We start from the raw sequence: 15,945 nt of genomic DNA on the forward strand, positions 1-15,945 counted from the left end.
ACCATATGCAGCTATGCTTCGTCATGCAGTGATACCCGATTACTTGCTACATGCATGGCGTGGTAAAGTGTTCTACCATGGAGGACGGAACAAGGCTGCCTTCTGCAAAGGCTTTTGGAGTACCTCCAGGAGCGCTTCATGGAGATGTCCCTGGAGGATTTCCGCTCCATCCCCAGACATGTTAACAAACTTTTCCAGTAACTTTACTGGCCGTGAATGCATCCCAAGCCCTCAGGGCAAATCAATCATTAAAAAAAGCTTGCTTTTAAACCATGTTTTATATTTACAAAGGTACACTCACCAAAGGTACACTCACCAGAGGTCGCTTCCATGGCTTCACTGTCTGGGCTAGTGGCTTGGGAGGGCTGGGACAGTAATTCCGTCTGGGTCAGAAAAAGCTCCTGGCTGTTGGGGCTAACAGAGTGCTGTGTGCTCTCTTCAAGCTCGTCCTCCTCTTCCTCCTCCTCACCTTCCTCGTCCGCATAATCCTCAGGCATGGCTGAGATTACAGCCCCCACCACGGAATTCAAGGATGGGCGGGGGTAGTGGTGGCGCAGTCCCCTTAAATTGCATGCAGCTCAGCGTAGAAGCGGCATGTTTTCAGCCCTGCCCCAGACCTTCCATTTGCCTCTTTGGTTTTCTGGTACGCTTGTCCGAGCTCCTTCACTTTCACTCTGCACTGCACTGAGTCCCTGGTGTGGCCTCTCTGCATCATGGTCTTAGAAATTTTTTTCAAAAGTTTTTTCATTTCGTTTTTTTGAACGGAGTTCTGTTAGCACTGAATCCTCTCCCCATATAGCAATAAGATCCAGTACCTCCCATGTGGTCCATGCTGGAGCTCTTTTTCGATTCTCAGGAGACTGCATTGTTACCTGTGCTGATGAGCTCTGTGTGGTCACCTGTGCTGATCAGAGCTCCACGCTGGCCAAACAGGAAATGAAATTCAAAAGTTCGTGAGGCTTTTCCTGTCTATCTGGCCAGTGCATTCGAGTTCAGATAGGTGTCCAGAGCAGTCAGTGGTGCACTGTGGGATATGGCCTGGAGGCCAATACCATCGATTTGCGGCCACACTAACCCTAACCCGATATAATAATACCAATTTTAGCGCTTGTCATAAACAGATAAATAAGAGTTAATAGAACAGAAGTGCTTCATATCTCTTTGCCGGAAAGAATTAACAAGTTCAGTAAGCCTGGATGTCACCTGACCAGAGGTCCAATCAGAGGACAGGATACTTTAAAATCTTGAGGGAGGGAAGTTTTTGTGCGGTGCTGTTAGTTTTCGGTTGTTGTTCACTCTGGGGGCTCAGAGGGACCAGACGTGCAACCACGTTTCTCTCCAATCTCCCTGATACAGGTTCTTACAGATTCAAAATAGTAAGTACTAGGTAGATAAAGCGAGTTAGGCTTATGTTTGTTTTCTTTATTTGCAAATGTGTATTTGGTTGGAAGAAGTTCCAATGTGTATTTGGCTGAAAGGAGTTCAAATTTGTATTTTGCTGAAAAGATTTTAATTTGTACTTGTATACTTAGGCTGGGAGGGTGTTCCCAGTGTCTATAGCTGAAAGACCCTGTACCTATTCCATTTTTTTTAATTTACAAAGATAATTTTTACTGTTTTTCTCTCTTTAATTAAAAGTTTCTTGTTTAAGAACCTGATTGTCTTTTTTTTTTTTATTCTGGTGAGGCCCAGGGGACAGGGTCTGGATTCACCAGGGAATTGGTGGGGAGAAAGGAGGGAAGGGGGAGAGAGAGAGGCTAATTTCTCTCTGTGCCAGGATTACTTTCTCTCAGGAAGAGTCTGGGAGGGGGAAAGAGAAGGAGGGAGGAGGGTGAATTGTCCTCTCTGTTTTGTGATTCAAGGAGTTTGAATCACAGTGATCTTCCAGGGTAACCCAGGGAGGGGAAGCCTGGGAGAGGCAACGGTGAGGGAAAGGGTTTACTTTCCTTGTGTTAAGATCCAGAGGTCTGGGTCTTGGGGATCCCCGGGCAAGGTTTTTGGGGGACCAGAGTGTACCAGGCACTGGAATTCCTGGTTGGTGGCAGCACTACAAGTACTAAGCTGGTTATTGAGCTTAGAGGAATTCATGATGGTACCCCATCTTTTGGACACTAAGGTTCAGAGTGGGGAATTATACCATGACAATGGGAAATAACTTCTTAAGTACCTATAAGCCTCTATAACACTGCAGTTTACCAGCAAAACTTGAACTGATGTAAGCAAAATAAGATGTTGACTCTTCTGCACAAAGACCTGCTTCAGTTAGTCATTGATATACCACGTGGACTATTGCATTCCAGTGTTAAATGTGACACATGGTCATATTCAAAGCTAGTGTAAGTGGACACTACTACATGGGTATTAAGTTGATTTGTGAGTGCAGGTGTAAATTCATTGGTCTGAATACAACCCAAGAGATACAATCACCATATGATAGCTTCAAAGAAATGCTGAGATTAGCCCATGGTAAAATATATACAGGGCTTCTCTTAGGGCCTAAGTCAATGCCCAGTGAAGTCAGTGGAAACAGAGCTGTGCTTAGAAATATCATAGAAAGCAAATGTGCTCTAGAAAGGAAAACACTGTGTGGGCTTTGGAAAGGATATGATATGTCAGAGGGGACTGGAAAGGGGTAATTCAATCCAGAAGGCTAGAAAAAATGCTAGCAGGGATTTGAAGAACCACCATAGAGCACTAACAGATGAGCATCAGGTAGGCTTATGCAAGGGTCTGGGTCTTGGGGGTCCCCGGGCAAGGTTTTGTGGGGACCAGAGTGTACCAGGCACTGGAATTCCTGGTTGGTGGCAGCGCTACAGGTTCTAAGCTGGTAATTGAGCTTAGAGGAATTCATGCTGGTACCCCATCTTTTGGATGCGAAGGTTCAGAAGGGGAATTATACCATGACAGTGCTACTCTTCTCGTTGAGGAGGAGTACAGAAACCGATTTAAAGAACCCTTTTTATTGATTTAAAGGGCATCGTAGTGTGGACAGATGCGGTGTTAAATCGGTTTAACGCTGCTAAAATCAGTATAAACACATAGTGAGACCAGGCCTTAGATGGCTTACTCCTTTCGCTTGGACACAGACCACACCTGCTGTGTACCACACTCTGAATCCATCCTTTAGATAAGGAGATAAAATTTGCCACAATTACTTCCTGGTCTTATCCTCTCTTTGACCCACCCTTGTCTCAGATCTCCAGTCCATAGGTGTGGAGAACAAGTAAAGCTTGTTCTCAAACACTAACGCTTTCCCCAGGTCCTGCTCATTGTCTCACTTGGATATTCTTGCTCCAGTTCTGCCATATGTCTCCACCAACATCATCTTTCTTTCCTTATTCTCTGACCACATCTGCCATCTCTTTGAATTTCTGCACTGTTGCTTCCCCTTTTATTCAGCTAAGTTCAAACTTTGTCTATGCACATTCAACATAGACAAATGTTAATATTTTCCCCCAGCTGCATACCTGCCTTCATCCCCTCCCTTAGCTCTGTTGCTAGAGCTATTGTGCCTATACCACAACCCTCTGCTCCCTATGCTCCAGTCACCATTTGTTTCATCTACCCTTTCCCAGCTTTATGCCTTCTTTCATAGCAGCATATGCATGTGAAAGAGACTCCCTGTTACTATACAACTGGGGTTCTCAAACGGGGGGTTGGGATGCTTCAGGGGGTCATGAAGTTATTACATGGGGGGTCGCAAGTTGTTAGTCTCCACCCCAAATCCTGCTTTACCTCCAGCATTTATAATTGTGTTAAATATATTAAAAAGTGTTTTTAATTTATAAAGGGGGGTCGCACTCAGAGGCTTCCTGTGTGAAAGGGGTCACCAGTACAAAAGTCTGAGAACCCCTGCTATACAATCACTTTCTTCAAAAACCCAACTTATTCCATTAAGCACTCCACTTATAATCATAGAAACTGTGCAATGTTCCTTCTTACCTTGTACCACTATGACTGTAATTCCTGTTAGAAAAGGGCCTGCGGGCTGGCACATCACCATTTGGAAATAAGACATAACATTCGAACAGCAGGGTGTACTGATTATTGGAGACACTTTCCACAGGAACGGGCAAATTCTTCACTGCTTAGAGTCTTCATATCAAGACTGGATGAAATATTGGGCTTGATAGTGTTCACTGATTTAGCAGGGAAGTATAATTTCTTCCAGAGCAGAAATTACTGGGTGAAGTTCTATGACCTGTTTTTATAGGAATTTGGAGTAAATGGTCCCTCCTGGCTTTGAAAATCTATGGACAGTGCCTTAAAGAAAAAATAAAGGGCCTTACTGTAACTGGGAATCAGACCCTAAGGATCTATGGATCCCACCAAGGGTACAGCATGGGATACACTTACAGAACTATATAAATATTATTAGTACTAATGCACAGACATTCTGGCTCAGCCCTTGCGCTCCGTGATGCTGGTGTCCGTCGCAGGTAACTCCACTGAAGGCAATGGACTCAGGATTTACACTAATGGAAGTTGCAAGCACAATCTGTCCCTTTGTGTTCAACACAGATAACTACAACAGGCTGTATAAATCGGAATCATCTGTAACCAAGGATACCAAATGACCTTTTCTCCTAGCAAATTCTAAAACAGGCTTAAAAAGAGTAAGTGTTGTGCTGCAGCAAAAAGGCATGAAGTTAATATTCCTTCAAAAGGAAACTATAAAGGCTTGGCAATAGGTGAGGGTATAAGGTGCCTCTGCTTGGAAGCACACATGATAATTCTATTAACAACAATAATGACGCAAAGAACGTTCCTTTGTTTTTTATATGACTCATTCAGAACTTTACATTCACAAAAGTGTCTGGGGGGGAATCTGCACATCTCCTAGAATAGCTCATTAGCCAGGGGATTTTATTCAGCACAAAATTAGCACATTTTAGTAATCACATCAACTCAGTTAGTAGCAGGGAACAAAAGAAATTCATCTGTATGCTTTTTAATGCAAGCCTTTCCAATCAAGAGCAATAAATGTGGAGAAGGCAACAGTGATTCACAGGTATTCATTCTGTTTTTTTGTGACAGAGTGATGATGACTGGAGCCATCTATGTGACAGTGCAGTTATAAGATCCATGAAAAACATGCCTATAACTGATATTAAAATAATAGAAAGTTGATGGTGCTTCTTCCTGCTTACATTACTAACAGAGCTGAAATCCAGGTCTACTGAGTAAACTGAGCAACATATGGCCTCTGCTATTTTTGATCTGTTCTTTTCAGGTGCCTAAACCAGATCTATATCATAGCTGAGCACTAGAGACTGCAGGCTGCGTCTTTGCTATGCTCTGGGACAATTGAGCATATCATTCTTATAATTTGTAACATCAGTAGCTACAAATGGCATGTTTTACCATCAGTGTCAGGGCAGAAGGGCAAACAATTTAGGTATGTGAATAACTCATGTACTTTACAAATTAAGGCTCTACCTTACAGTTGTTCCAGATTTCCTGCTTTGGCTTATTAACACCTATACAACTGGTGCCTTGCTTTGCACATCCCATGGAGTCCCTAACCAGTGCTCTCTTTTAGTTTGTGTTTGGCCAATTTCCATGATCCCATGGTGACAAGAAGAGTAAATGGAAGGAAGTGATATGGCTGCTATGCCGTGGTACAGCTGGTGTGCAGAAAGTCACACCTGTGAATATTTCTGGTGTGCATTTGAGGAGTGTAACAGCCACAGGAAAGCCATGTTCTGGCCACTGTAATGAAAAAGGTCTGAGGTCAGTGAGAGGAAACATCCTAGAAATCTTCAGCAGAGGCCATGTGCAGTCACTGGTTTGCATTTTAGCTGTATTTAAAGAAATTAAGATAAGTCAGAACTAAACTGCTCTTAGGCAAACTTTACCTTAAAGATAACTATACAGTGAGTGACTAAACAGAGTCAGATGACAATGTGAAAGAGAGGCCAGAAGACGGCTTAGGGACTAAATGTATGCATGACACTGATAAACATGGTACTGAGTCTAAAAGAGAATGTTTGGGAGGTGGATATATTGTTGAATGGAGGATTAAGTACAGGCTGGGTGAATGGTATTGATGACTACATACGGTCAGTAGATTGCCCTGGGGGACACTTTTTGCCTGGTTGTTGAAAATAGCATCACTGCTCATTGCAGCTGAGGCCTCACTTCTTGTAAATGACTTCAAACATAACAGGATTAGTGAGACCACAGCTTCAGAGTCAGGTGAGGCTACGTTGTCACTCAAGATTCTTCTACTGAGCCTCTGCAAACCCATCTAGCTGAGTTAACTAGGTTCTCTGGGCAGCTGTATGGTTAATGAATACAGATGATTAACACAATATTTTTGCTGCTGCAGCAGCAGGCTCTGGAAATTAACTTATTGTGAAAGAAAATGGGGCTTCTTTTGTTGTGAAAAAGATGCAGAAACACCACAATGAGCCTCTCTATTATATATAATCAGCTCAAATATTCAACTAGTATCGTATGACTGAGCAGCATTAGACAATTCCAGGTACTTGGCTATCAACAATAGAAAAAATGAACAATCCCCCTCAAAGCCTTTGTTTCCTCTCTACTCTTAGGGTTACAGAGACCACAGACTTCCCATAAGCAGTATGCTATTTTAAAATAATTTATTCCTTACTCATGATAAATATTACAATCCTCTCCAGATAATGCAAAACTAGAAGTGCTGTTCAAATTCCTCTCTAACATTTTGCCAGATTAACTATTGTCTTCACCTGACATCCACAGCGTATAATCAGAGTGGGGAGAACAGAGCAGAGCTAACAGAGGCTTGGGGATAACTGTCTTGTAATGTACTGAATTGTATTTTGGTGTTTGTAAGATACTATTTGAAATGTTTCAGTATATATGTGTGGTGTTTCCATTGCTGGCTATGGAAAATATTGGTATTAATTAAAAATATTACTTATAAAACCCCATCAGTCATAACAGAAAACAAGGGATTTCACAGTTGAAGGAGCAACAAAAAACTTTGGGCTGGAGTCTGGCTCTTTTCACTGCTCTTGCAGGCAGCCGACATGTAAAACAGCCCTGTAGGCTCCCATATAACGGCCAGCTAAGAGAGCATTCTGGGAGTTGGAGGTGCAGCCTCATAGCACGTATAGCTGTGGGAATTGTCAGCTGCTGTGGAGTGACCCAAAGGCAGCTCTAAGAGATAGGGGGGCCACCTGCTGTTCTACTTTATGCTGAGGAACACCGCAGTCCCTGACAAAACCCAGAACAGGGAAGGTGCCAAGCTACCTTTGCCCCCCACCCCTTGGATTGCATGCTCTGGGCTGCACCTCCTAGAGGCACAGCACTATATCCTTTAAACACTGCTTTGACTCTTTTCCTTGAGCCATCAAATAGCCCCTTTCCATTTAAGGACTAAATTCTTGCTAAATTACTGTTCAAATGAAGAAAACTGAGCTTCTTTTAGAAAGAGGTGAAAGATAAAGCCTAAATCTGTATCACCCTCACTACCGGGCAGGTGATTTTAGATCCAATTTACCTTCATCCCAGACCAGTCTGTTATGCTCTCTTTTTACTCTGAAAAATTGACATCAGAGGAGCTGTATCAGGATAAAGCATCTTCCCCTAATACCCCACCTACATAATTTCATGCTTTGTCACATATTATTAGGCAAGTGTCACACACTGAGGCCCTAAAGGGTTAAGAGACACTACACTATCTGCGGGGAAAATAATCCCAGCTGGCTGCAAACCTGTTTGGCAGCATTTGTCTTCCAAAGAATTTTTTTTCAGCAACGCCCTTAACCTCTGAAAGTATGCTGTGTTCATGAGTTGCTTACCACCTCTGCTGCATCACAAGCTAATCAGTACTTCTCCAATTTACATTTCCTCACAGCTGCAGTGGGAACACTCTGCTTTTGGTGACTGCTTTAAACTTTAGAATTAAATAGAATTTAGGTGTGATAACCCCAGCTATGGGAACTGTGCTGGGGGAGGGGAGACTAGATGTGGTGTAGGAGTACAAATTGTGAAAGAATAGCTTTAGCAAATTAGCTGTGACAGTCTTGCTATACTGTTAAATATTTGTGTATTTGACATTTTTGTAAGCTTACACCTTTTCAGTACTGTCAAATCCTTAATTGCTTTTGGGTGTTCTTAACCTTTAAGCTAAAAATATTTAGTATTAAATATAAAAAACACTATATTACAGACCAAGTCCCCAAACTGGCATTAACTTCTAAAAAGAAGGTGAATTAAGCACTGTAAGAGGTTTCTTAACCTCCAAACCCTAAAGTGACTTCATTAACAGTGTACAGAGCCATAATTATATAGCCCAGTGCTGTGGATAGCAATATGCTACCTTTTGAATTCTCTGATGCATTCTGTTCTTTAAAAGAGTTTCATAATTCTCATTTTCAAGGAAGTGTGTGAACATTTGGGGAAAGCATGAGGTTAGGGGAAATTTAATGTGGATGATTTTTTACAAGGGGGACCACTGCCCCACACTCATCATAGTGACAGAGTGCTCATGCCTTTCGGAAGTAGGTGTCATTTCTGCACTGTGATTTGGTGATATGGTTTGGTTGTGTATGAGAGTAGCTTCTTGCCTACAGCCTTGGAATTTTGTATGCAGCTTTTAACAGAAATAAGACAAGCCTAAGCAAGAAAATTACCCAAAACAAGGGGATGTCATAGAATCACTCCTTCACAAACCATGCAGAATGCAGCCAAGCATAGTACAAAGGCAGTTTCAACAAGGTTTTGTTTTTGAGGTCAAGGGGGGTGGGGGACGACTGCAAAAAGCGTATATTTATTCAGCTCCCTTGCACTTTCCTTCTCAATATTAAAATTTTCCCCTGGACAACACCTAAACTTTGAACATCAAGAATCAACCGTTCCTACTCCTCCAAAAAAAAAATTCTCACTTCTTTTATGAAATAAGGCATCTCAGCACATACGCAGTTGGCCTCCCCATTAAAATAAAACCAAAAAGTTACACTCCAGTACCCTGCTCCTATTGATTTATAGCGGAACTGGAAAAAAATCCAATACAGACTTATCCTTAGTGTACTCTGTCTCATTTCCATTTCTTTAGTTTATATAGTACCTGAGACAAAGAGCAGGTCTGTCTTTGACTGCAAGCAGCACTAATATTACTGGACCAGCTCCTCAGCTGGGGGTAAATCAGTGAAACTTTGACTTCAGTGGATTACTATGATTTACCCCAGCTAAGGATTTGGCCCATTGTCAACGCCTAACTGAAACACAGCGATCAGAAAACAGAACCCAGAAAGACACCAGGGATGCTATTTTTTAAAAACTTTCATAATAAAGTTTATTACATTATTTTCATTAGAAATATTATAAAATAGAATATTCTGCCCAGCAGAAAAATAATGCCAGAGTTTAAGAACTCTGGGTTTGTGCAAACAGTTTGTGTAAACATAAGAAGTCAAGTGTTCAGGTTCCATCACAAAATACAGTAAGTTGCTACAAAAATAAATTTGGTCACTCCCAAACAGACTAAAAAACCCAGATGTCTTCACACATCTCTCTCACACACACATGCGCAGTTAATGCTGTATTTATATCTGAAATGGGAAGGATTTCAGGTAGTCCTTTAAAACTGGATTGAGAGGGATGTGGTTTAAATTCTCTCTCCCGAATGTTGCCACAATGCTTTTCCGGCAGAGCTCCTGCAATGGCCGTAAACGGACTTTGCGTAGTGGGGTGACAAGCACCTTCCTCGGGGAGCTTATATAATGTTCCAGTAGCTTAAAGAGACAGTCGAAACTCTCCTTGCTGCCATCCAGGTTGAAACGCCCAGACTGGAAGTTTATTCGGATGCTGGTGGGCCCAGTAGCAGTCTTAACACTGATGGCAAAGAAGCAATTTTTTTGTCTGCTGTCCCTGATGAGGAAGGTGCCCTCGGGCTCAGATTTCAGCTTCTCATGGGCTGCGCTGACAGTCAGTGGACCCCAGTAAAAGCCACAGGCATCCAGCAGGGCACTCGCTCGGGTGATGCTACTGAAATCTGCCTGCGAGCGGAAGGTTCGAAAGTGTGTGTCGCTCTGCGCCTGCCCAGTGTTGGACCGAGCCGGGCCATGGTAACCTCTAGGCAGAGAATGATCCCGGGCTGGAGGGTCAAGATGACATCTCGGATCTGCTGCAACTGCATTATCTGCTGCCACCTTACTGTGCGCTACCATCCTATAGACTAGACCAGCGGATGCGGTCTTCCATAGCGTCAGTGGCCAGGGCAGTGCAGCTTTCCAGCGGCTATTCTGAAATTCCAAAAGAAAAGAAATATTAGATCCTCAATCTGTGTCAATTAAGTGACAGTCTTCCAATCACACCCCTCTGCTCCCTTACAAAATGAAGCCCTTACTCTGCAAATTTACACCCAGCAAACAACTGATAAACAGCATCACTTTCTGGCTAGGTTAGCAATCCATTGCTCTTGCAACATCTGAAGCTCAGAGGTATCCAGCCAGAGAAACAGTTACAAATGATGCGGTTTTCCTACTATTAGTCACAGAAATGCATCAGACTCTGGATCTCTTTTTCAAAGGTTACTTTCTATGTATATCCTTCTCCATCAATTCCTTAACCTTGCATAAAACCACTTATTATAAAAACTACTGATTTGCTGTCTTCCCCCTCCCATTTCACAGATGTAGATGTCTGAACTCAGACTGTATTGTTTGTTGCATTATGTGGAAAAAAAGCATGGCTAAAGGAAAGGTAAACTCCCCAGCTGGGTACAAATCCCCAGAAAGTGGATGGAATTGGCTGAAATGAATGGGTGGCATTGTTTGACTCAAACGTGATTGGCAATGAAATTTGTAACACTGCCAATTTACACATAATCCTAAATCTACTCTCCCTTCTTCAATAAACTGGAGAAACAGCCACAGAAGTCCATTTCCAGTCCCCTCTTCCATCCCCCCAGGGATAGCAATGTTACCATCACTAAGCCTACACAAAGCAACCTCTATGAACTCTTAAAGCATTATTCCTCTGGCTGTCTCTCTCTTTTTTGTATTGCATGCACTTTAAGTGGCCCAATCTAAATTGCTTCCTATTGATATATCTTTCAGCACCAAGGGCCAAATTCATCCCTCGAGTAATTCTTTTGAAATAAACATTGTTGTACCAGCAATTAATTTGGCCTCAAATGTCTACCCCGACAGCATGGTTCGATACATCTCTGCTGGCTGCCTTGACCTTACTGGAAAGCATAGATTTTAGGATTTATCCCTACAGTCAGTTATAGATCTGCACTGGCAGATTGTTGAGAGAGCTTGAGGTATGCTCAGAAATGAATCCCCACCGCTGTCTCACAAGTACACAGCAACATGCGGACATAGATGCAGAGACAGCACTTAGCTGGATTCCAGTCTTTTTAAATGTGACAGCCGGACATTTGAGTTTAGTTTCATTAAGATCATTTTTACTGACTGAAATAGCAATTATCAAATCCTGACATTAGCAGATAACTTAAAACAAGCAAAGCATAGTTAGGTTTTCCATGTATAGCACATGAAAAAAACTGATGTCAGCTTTTCTAATCATTGGGTGAGGATCACTATTCAGCATTCAAAGTTTAAAAAAAAAAATCAACGCACTCTGAAGGGTGAATGGTTTTAGGTTTAAAACAGTAAGATTCTCTAGAGTAAACCATTCACCTCCAGGAGAAACAAAACATTTTCTCTTTTGGGTAGGGGAGGAGGAGTACATAAAAGGAGTTCTGTGCACTCCACTGCCGGTAAGCTTGAAAACACAGCTGCTTTCCTATGCCGCATTGCAAGGTCCCATGGCAGTTTTTCCTACGAGCAGAAGGTTTGTCCTTGGCCAAAGTTTCCCCATCCCGGCCCAGCTAATGCTGGTGTGTCAGTTCGCCGCTGCGCTCTACCCCAGAGGTAACTGCTTTTCAACGATGCCGCAGGATAGACACTTCGCAACGGGGAGGAGTGTGTTAGCTAGAGACTCAGCGACGTGCAGTATTATTATGATTCTGATACCTTATATTCCACCGATCTTTAGCGCTTAAAAAAAAAAAAACCGCGTCGTGCAGGCTCGCGAGTCCTTGCGTCAGGGCCAGAGATCATTCGCCGCGCTTGGAAACTCCTTGACCGCTTCTCGCTAGGACTAGGGCTCGCTGCGCCCTAGGCTAAGGGACACCAGAGGCTGCGCCTGGAAGCCCGCTCGGGACTGCCCTAGCAATGGCTTACAAAGACAGCGTCCCTTACCTTCTCTGCCCTGAGCCGCGGGGATCAGCGCTGCTCCTGGAACGGGCACGGGGCACCATAAACCCGGGCGGCGAGCCCGGCCGCCCTGCAAGCCCGTAGCCCCCGCGCGGCAGTGGTGCACTCGTAGGCCTGGCCCCAGGAATAGCACAACCATAATCTGCCTGCGAGTCCTGCCTGGCGCCTGTAGCAATCCCAGCCTGCCAGGGGCTGCGCGGCGCGCTGGAGCCGGACTGCTCTGCCTCCGCTCATGGCTCGCAGTTTTATGGCTCGGGCTTTGCTCCCCGGCCGGCTCCTCCCCCCGCTGCTCAATTCGCAGAAAACACGTGTCCCCGCCACTGGCCGCTCACTTTCACTTTCCATCTGCAGCCTGGCAGCTCGCGAGGCTCGGGCGGGCTGGGGGAGGGGCGCCAGCCTGTTGCTTTTGTTTCCAGGGAACCGCAAGGCCAGTTCAAAGGAATCCTGGAGCGCGCACAAAGCGGCCCCGAGCAGCCCGCCCCGCCCCGACCTGCCGCGCCGCTTCCCCAGAACAGCCGCGCCCTGGGCCCCCCCGTGAACTTGTCTCGCGCCGGGCCGCCTGCAGGGCGGCGCTGGGGCCGGGCCGCGGCTGGCGGTCGCTCGTCTCCTGGCGTCCCTCGGAGAGCCGCGGCGGGACCGCGTCCTGTCACCCCCGCAGAGGCCCGGACCCTGCGGGGAGCGGCCGCTGCGGGCAGGTTGGTCCCCGCCTGTGGGCGGTGCAGCGCAGGGAGGGCTCCCGGGCAGCTTGCTTAGGCATCCTCAGCCTCTGGCCATCACCCAGCCTCTTGCTCCCTAATAAAGGTTTGGGGGGCTCGCCTCCTCCCCCCCTTTTCCTCGTGGCTCTGGGCAAACAAGGCTCCCAGTCGCCAGTAAGAGGTGGCCAAAATCGTGTTGGAGAAACCGAGGCAGGAGGAAACGCTGGAGGGGGAAGGGTGGTGGGACGGTAATGCACCACAGCACCAGAGACCGGTAATAGAGATGTGTCGTGACTGAGGGCCAGGCAGCTGGTGCAGGCTATGAATTTACTGGGGCGAACTCAGGAGCAGAAGCCAAGAAAACAAGAGCAACAAGCGGTGGTGGAGCTTATAGTGTAAGGGCAGAGGGCTCCTCAAAGGTAGCTGGTCAACATGGATGCCCTGGTGATTAGCCCTGTCGGTTATTTATTAATTAATTATTAATAAAAGTAATGTGTTTAAATGCCATCCAAAATGTGAGGCAATCAGGCAATATGTGTATAATAAAAAACACAGGGGTAGTTTTCTCTGTCTCCACTAGGAAATTTGGAAATCCTCTTTGAAATCTTGTTTGAGCAATTTGCGCTAAACTATGCCAAAGTGTGTCTGTTCCCTGAGCAGGCTCTGCTGAACTTGAGCTCTCCCTGAGCAGGAGCTTTGTTAAGTTACTAAACAGCACCTGTTTAAATGGCAAGGATACCTTTGTTAATTTCAAACTGACCATGTCAGAATGCCAGCTCACCCAGGGGCTTGCACAGAAACTGAGTCAGCTGATTGATAGCTTTCATGAAAGCAAGGAGAACACAAGCATTTGACTGCCATTCCTGCAGACAGTGCTGGCTCCAGCTTTTTTGCTGCACCAAGCGGCGGGGAAAAAAAAGAAGAACCTGATCGAGCTGCTGCCAAAGTGCTGCGGAGGAGCAAAGTAGCGAGTGAAGGACCCACCACCGAATTTCCACCTATCTGGAGTGGGCCGCCCAACGCACTGCCACCCCTTTCCATTGGCCACCCCAGACACCTGCTTCCTTCGCTGGTGCCTGGAGCTGACCCTGCCTGCAGGCTACAACTTGTTTCTGCCGTATGTTTTGTGGCTTTGTACAATGAGAGGTAGAAATTATGAAGACACCAGTCCTCTATGCTGATGATTTGGGTTGAGTTTTGCACTTAAAGCAGAGTTTTAACATATATATGAAAACTACAGCACATCCTCCACAAAATAAAGCCCTTACTTTATGAGCATAGAATGAATAAACAGTGATCTTTCATGCCTGCAGAGTGCACGTGCTTTGGGATATATGTGATGGATGACAGGAGCATGGATTTCTGAGATGGCTGTTACCGGTTGTGAGCAATCGCAGGAGTGAGATTTTTTTCCCCTTAATGGTAGCCGTGGTCTTCTGGAGCCATACAAAAGTATGTTTTCCATCTAACAGAAGGGTGTTGGTATCACCCATGAGTTCCTAGTCTGGGATCAGTTTAAGGGAATATGTTTTCTGCTTGTTCTTGAGTGTAAATATTCCTTTCAAAGGTCTTCCCCATCACAGACAGGACTAACATGATGGTGATGTCATGGCTTGCAAAGAATTCAGTGTTAATCTTGTAGATTTATGCTGTGGTATTTAGACCTTGATCTTCAAAGGCATTTAGGCACCTAATTCCACCTGAAATAATTATCTTTGAGGATCTGGGCCTTAGTTACCTAAAGAGGCTCCTGGTGGTTTTGTTCCATATTTGGATGGCAGCTATAACAAACCAACTCAGTATGAATTGTATGTATTGTAATTAAATATAGAAATCACCATCTTCCAAAGAACTTCTGAGCAATTGAGCTTCGTGTTTGCTTTTTGTGAATATTCATGCTAGTGAAGCTCAAGTGTGTGAATACTTGTGGAAAGTGAATGTAAAAGTATCAGGAACATGGTGAACTGAAATTTTCTTTTGAATTTGAATATATGTTAGTGGAAATTGGTTTGCATTGTTTTCTTAGCTGCTATGAGTACAGTCAACACAACTGAGCTGATCTATTGGGTGACGGTCTCTGAGAATTATCTTTTATTTGTACTATGGTTGCGTCTAGAGTCACCAGCCAGCATTAGAACTCCATTGTGCTAAGTGCTCTATGAACCTACGTAGTAAGACATGGTCCCTGCACCAAAGAGCTAACAATCTAATTAGACCAGGCAGACAAAGGACGTGAGGGCAAAGAGATGTGAAGGGACTTGCCCAGCCCCAGAGTCATACAAAAGATCAGTAGTAGAACTCAGATCTCCTGAGTCCTAGCCAATGCCATATCCACGTAACCATATACCGCTGGAGCATGGAGCTAAAGTGTTGCTTCTCATTTCCCCTCAGGTATGGGGCAGCTTTTGCATTGCAGCCATCATGCAGTGTAAGAGGAAAATGTTACAAGCATCTTCCAATTGCTATAAAAGCTATATGCGACTAGGTATAGGCAAACAAGATCAGGTGAGAGGAAGGGGACAGCTGCTTAGCTATTTTGTGTTTTTCTGCTGCAGGGGAAAAATCCCTAGTGTGCATGTGTAGGTATGTCATCAGGCACTGGGTAGAACAGCAGGCAAAGGTCTCTCCAGGAGGGAAACAAGCAGGACTGCCCAAAAAGGTAATTCAGGCCTCGTGGCTCAGCAGGAGGGAATGTGGAGGTCACAGTTGGTAGCTGAGGGTCGGAGCTGGGTGAGGCTCAAAGAAGCAACAGAACTGGTCACTCAAGTGGGAGGAAGTGACGTGAGTGAGTGTTCAGGCTTGGACATTGTGAAAGCCATAGAGAGCTGCTTCCTGTGAAAGTTGGCAGCAGCCTTAGGTGATCACAGCTATACCCCAATAACCTTGAGGTGAGGTAGTCAGAGACCCTGTGGTGTCCTCCAAATAGTTGATGATACTCTCCTATGTGACAGCCTGTGGTGGATATTCATTTTGTGTAGTGAAGAGCTATTAAAACTGGATGGAGATTATTCCTTCATGACAAAGTGTTG

At 44.7% G+C, this 15,945-nt stretch overlaps 1 protein-coding gene across 2 annotated transcripts; it reads right to left on the reverse strand.

Annotated features, from left to right (window-relative positions):
* Window positions 1–9,273: 9,273 nt before the first annotated feature.
* SOCS1 (suppressor of cytokine signaling 1) lies at window positions 9,274–12,465 on the reverse strand. Of its 2 annotated transcripts, none has more exons than XM_030578579.1 (2): window positions 12,207–12,465; window positions 9,274–10,238 (listed from the first exon to the last, which is right to left on the reverse strand). In XM_030578579.1, exon 2 carries the CDS (start codon window positions 10,161–10,163, stop codon window positions 9,540–9,542), a length of 624 nt encoding a protein of 207 aa, XP_030434439.1. In that variant the 5' UTR covers window positions 10,164–10,238; window positions 12,207–12,465; the 3' UTR covers window positions 9,274–9,539. The 2 variants fall into 2 exon arrangements, with proteins under 2 accessions (XP_030434439.1, XP_030434440.1); XM_030578580.1 differs by lacking the exon at window positions 12,207–12,465 and adding an exon at window positions 11,979–12,197.
* Window positions 12,466–15,945: the final 3,480 nt, after the last annotated feature.

Source organism: Gopherus evgoodei, chromosome 10, assembly GCF_007399415.2.
Source record: "Gopherus evgoodei ecotype Sinaloan lineage chromosome 10, rGopEvg1_v1.p, whole genome shotgun sequence".
NCBI classification, from domain to species: Eukaryota; Metazoa; Chordata; order Testudines; family Testudinidae; genus Gopherus; species Gopherus evgoodei.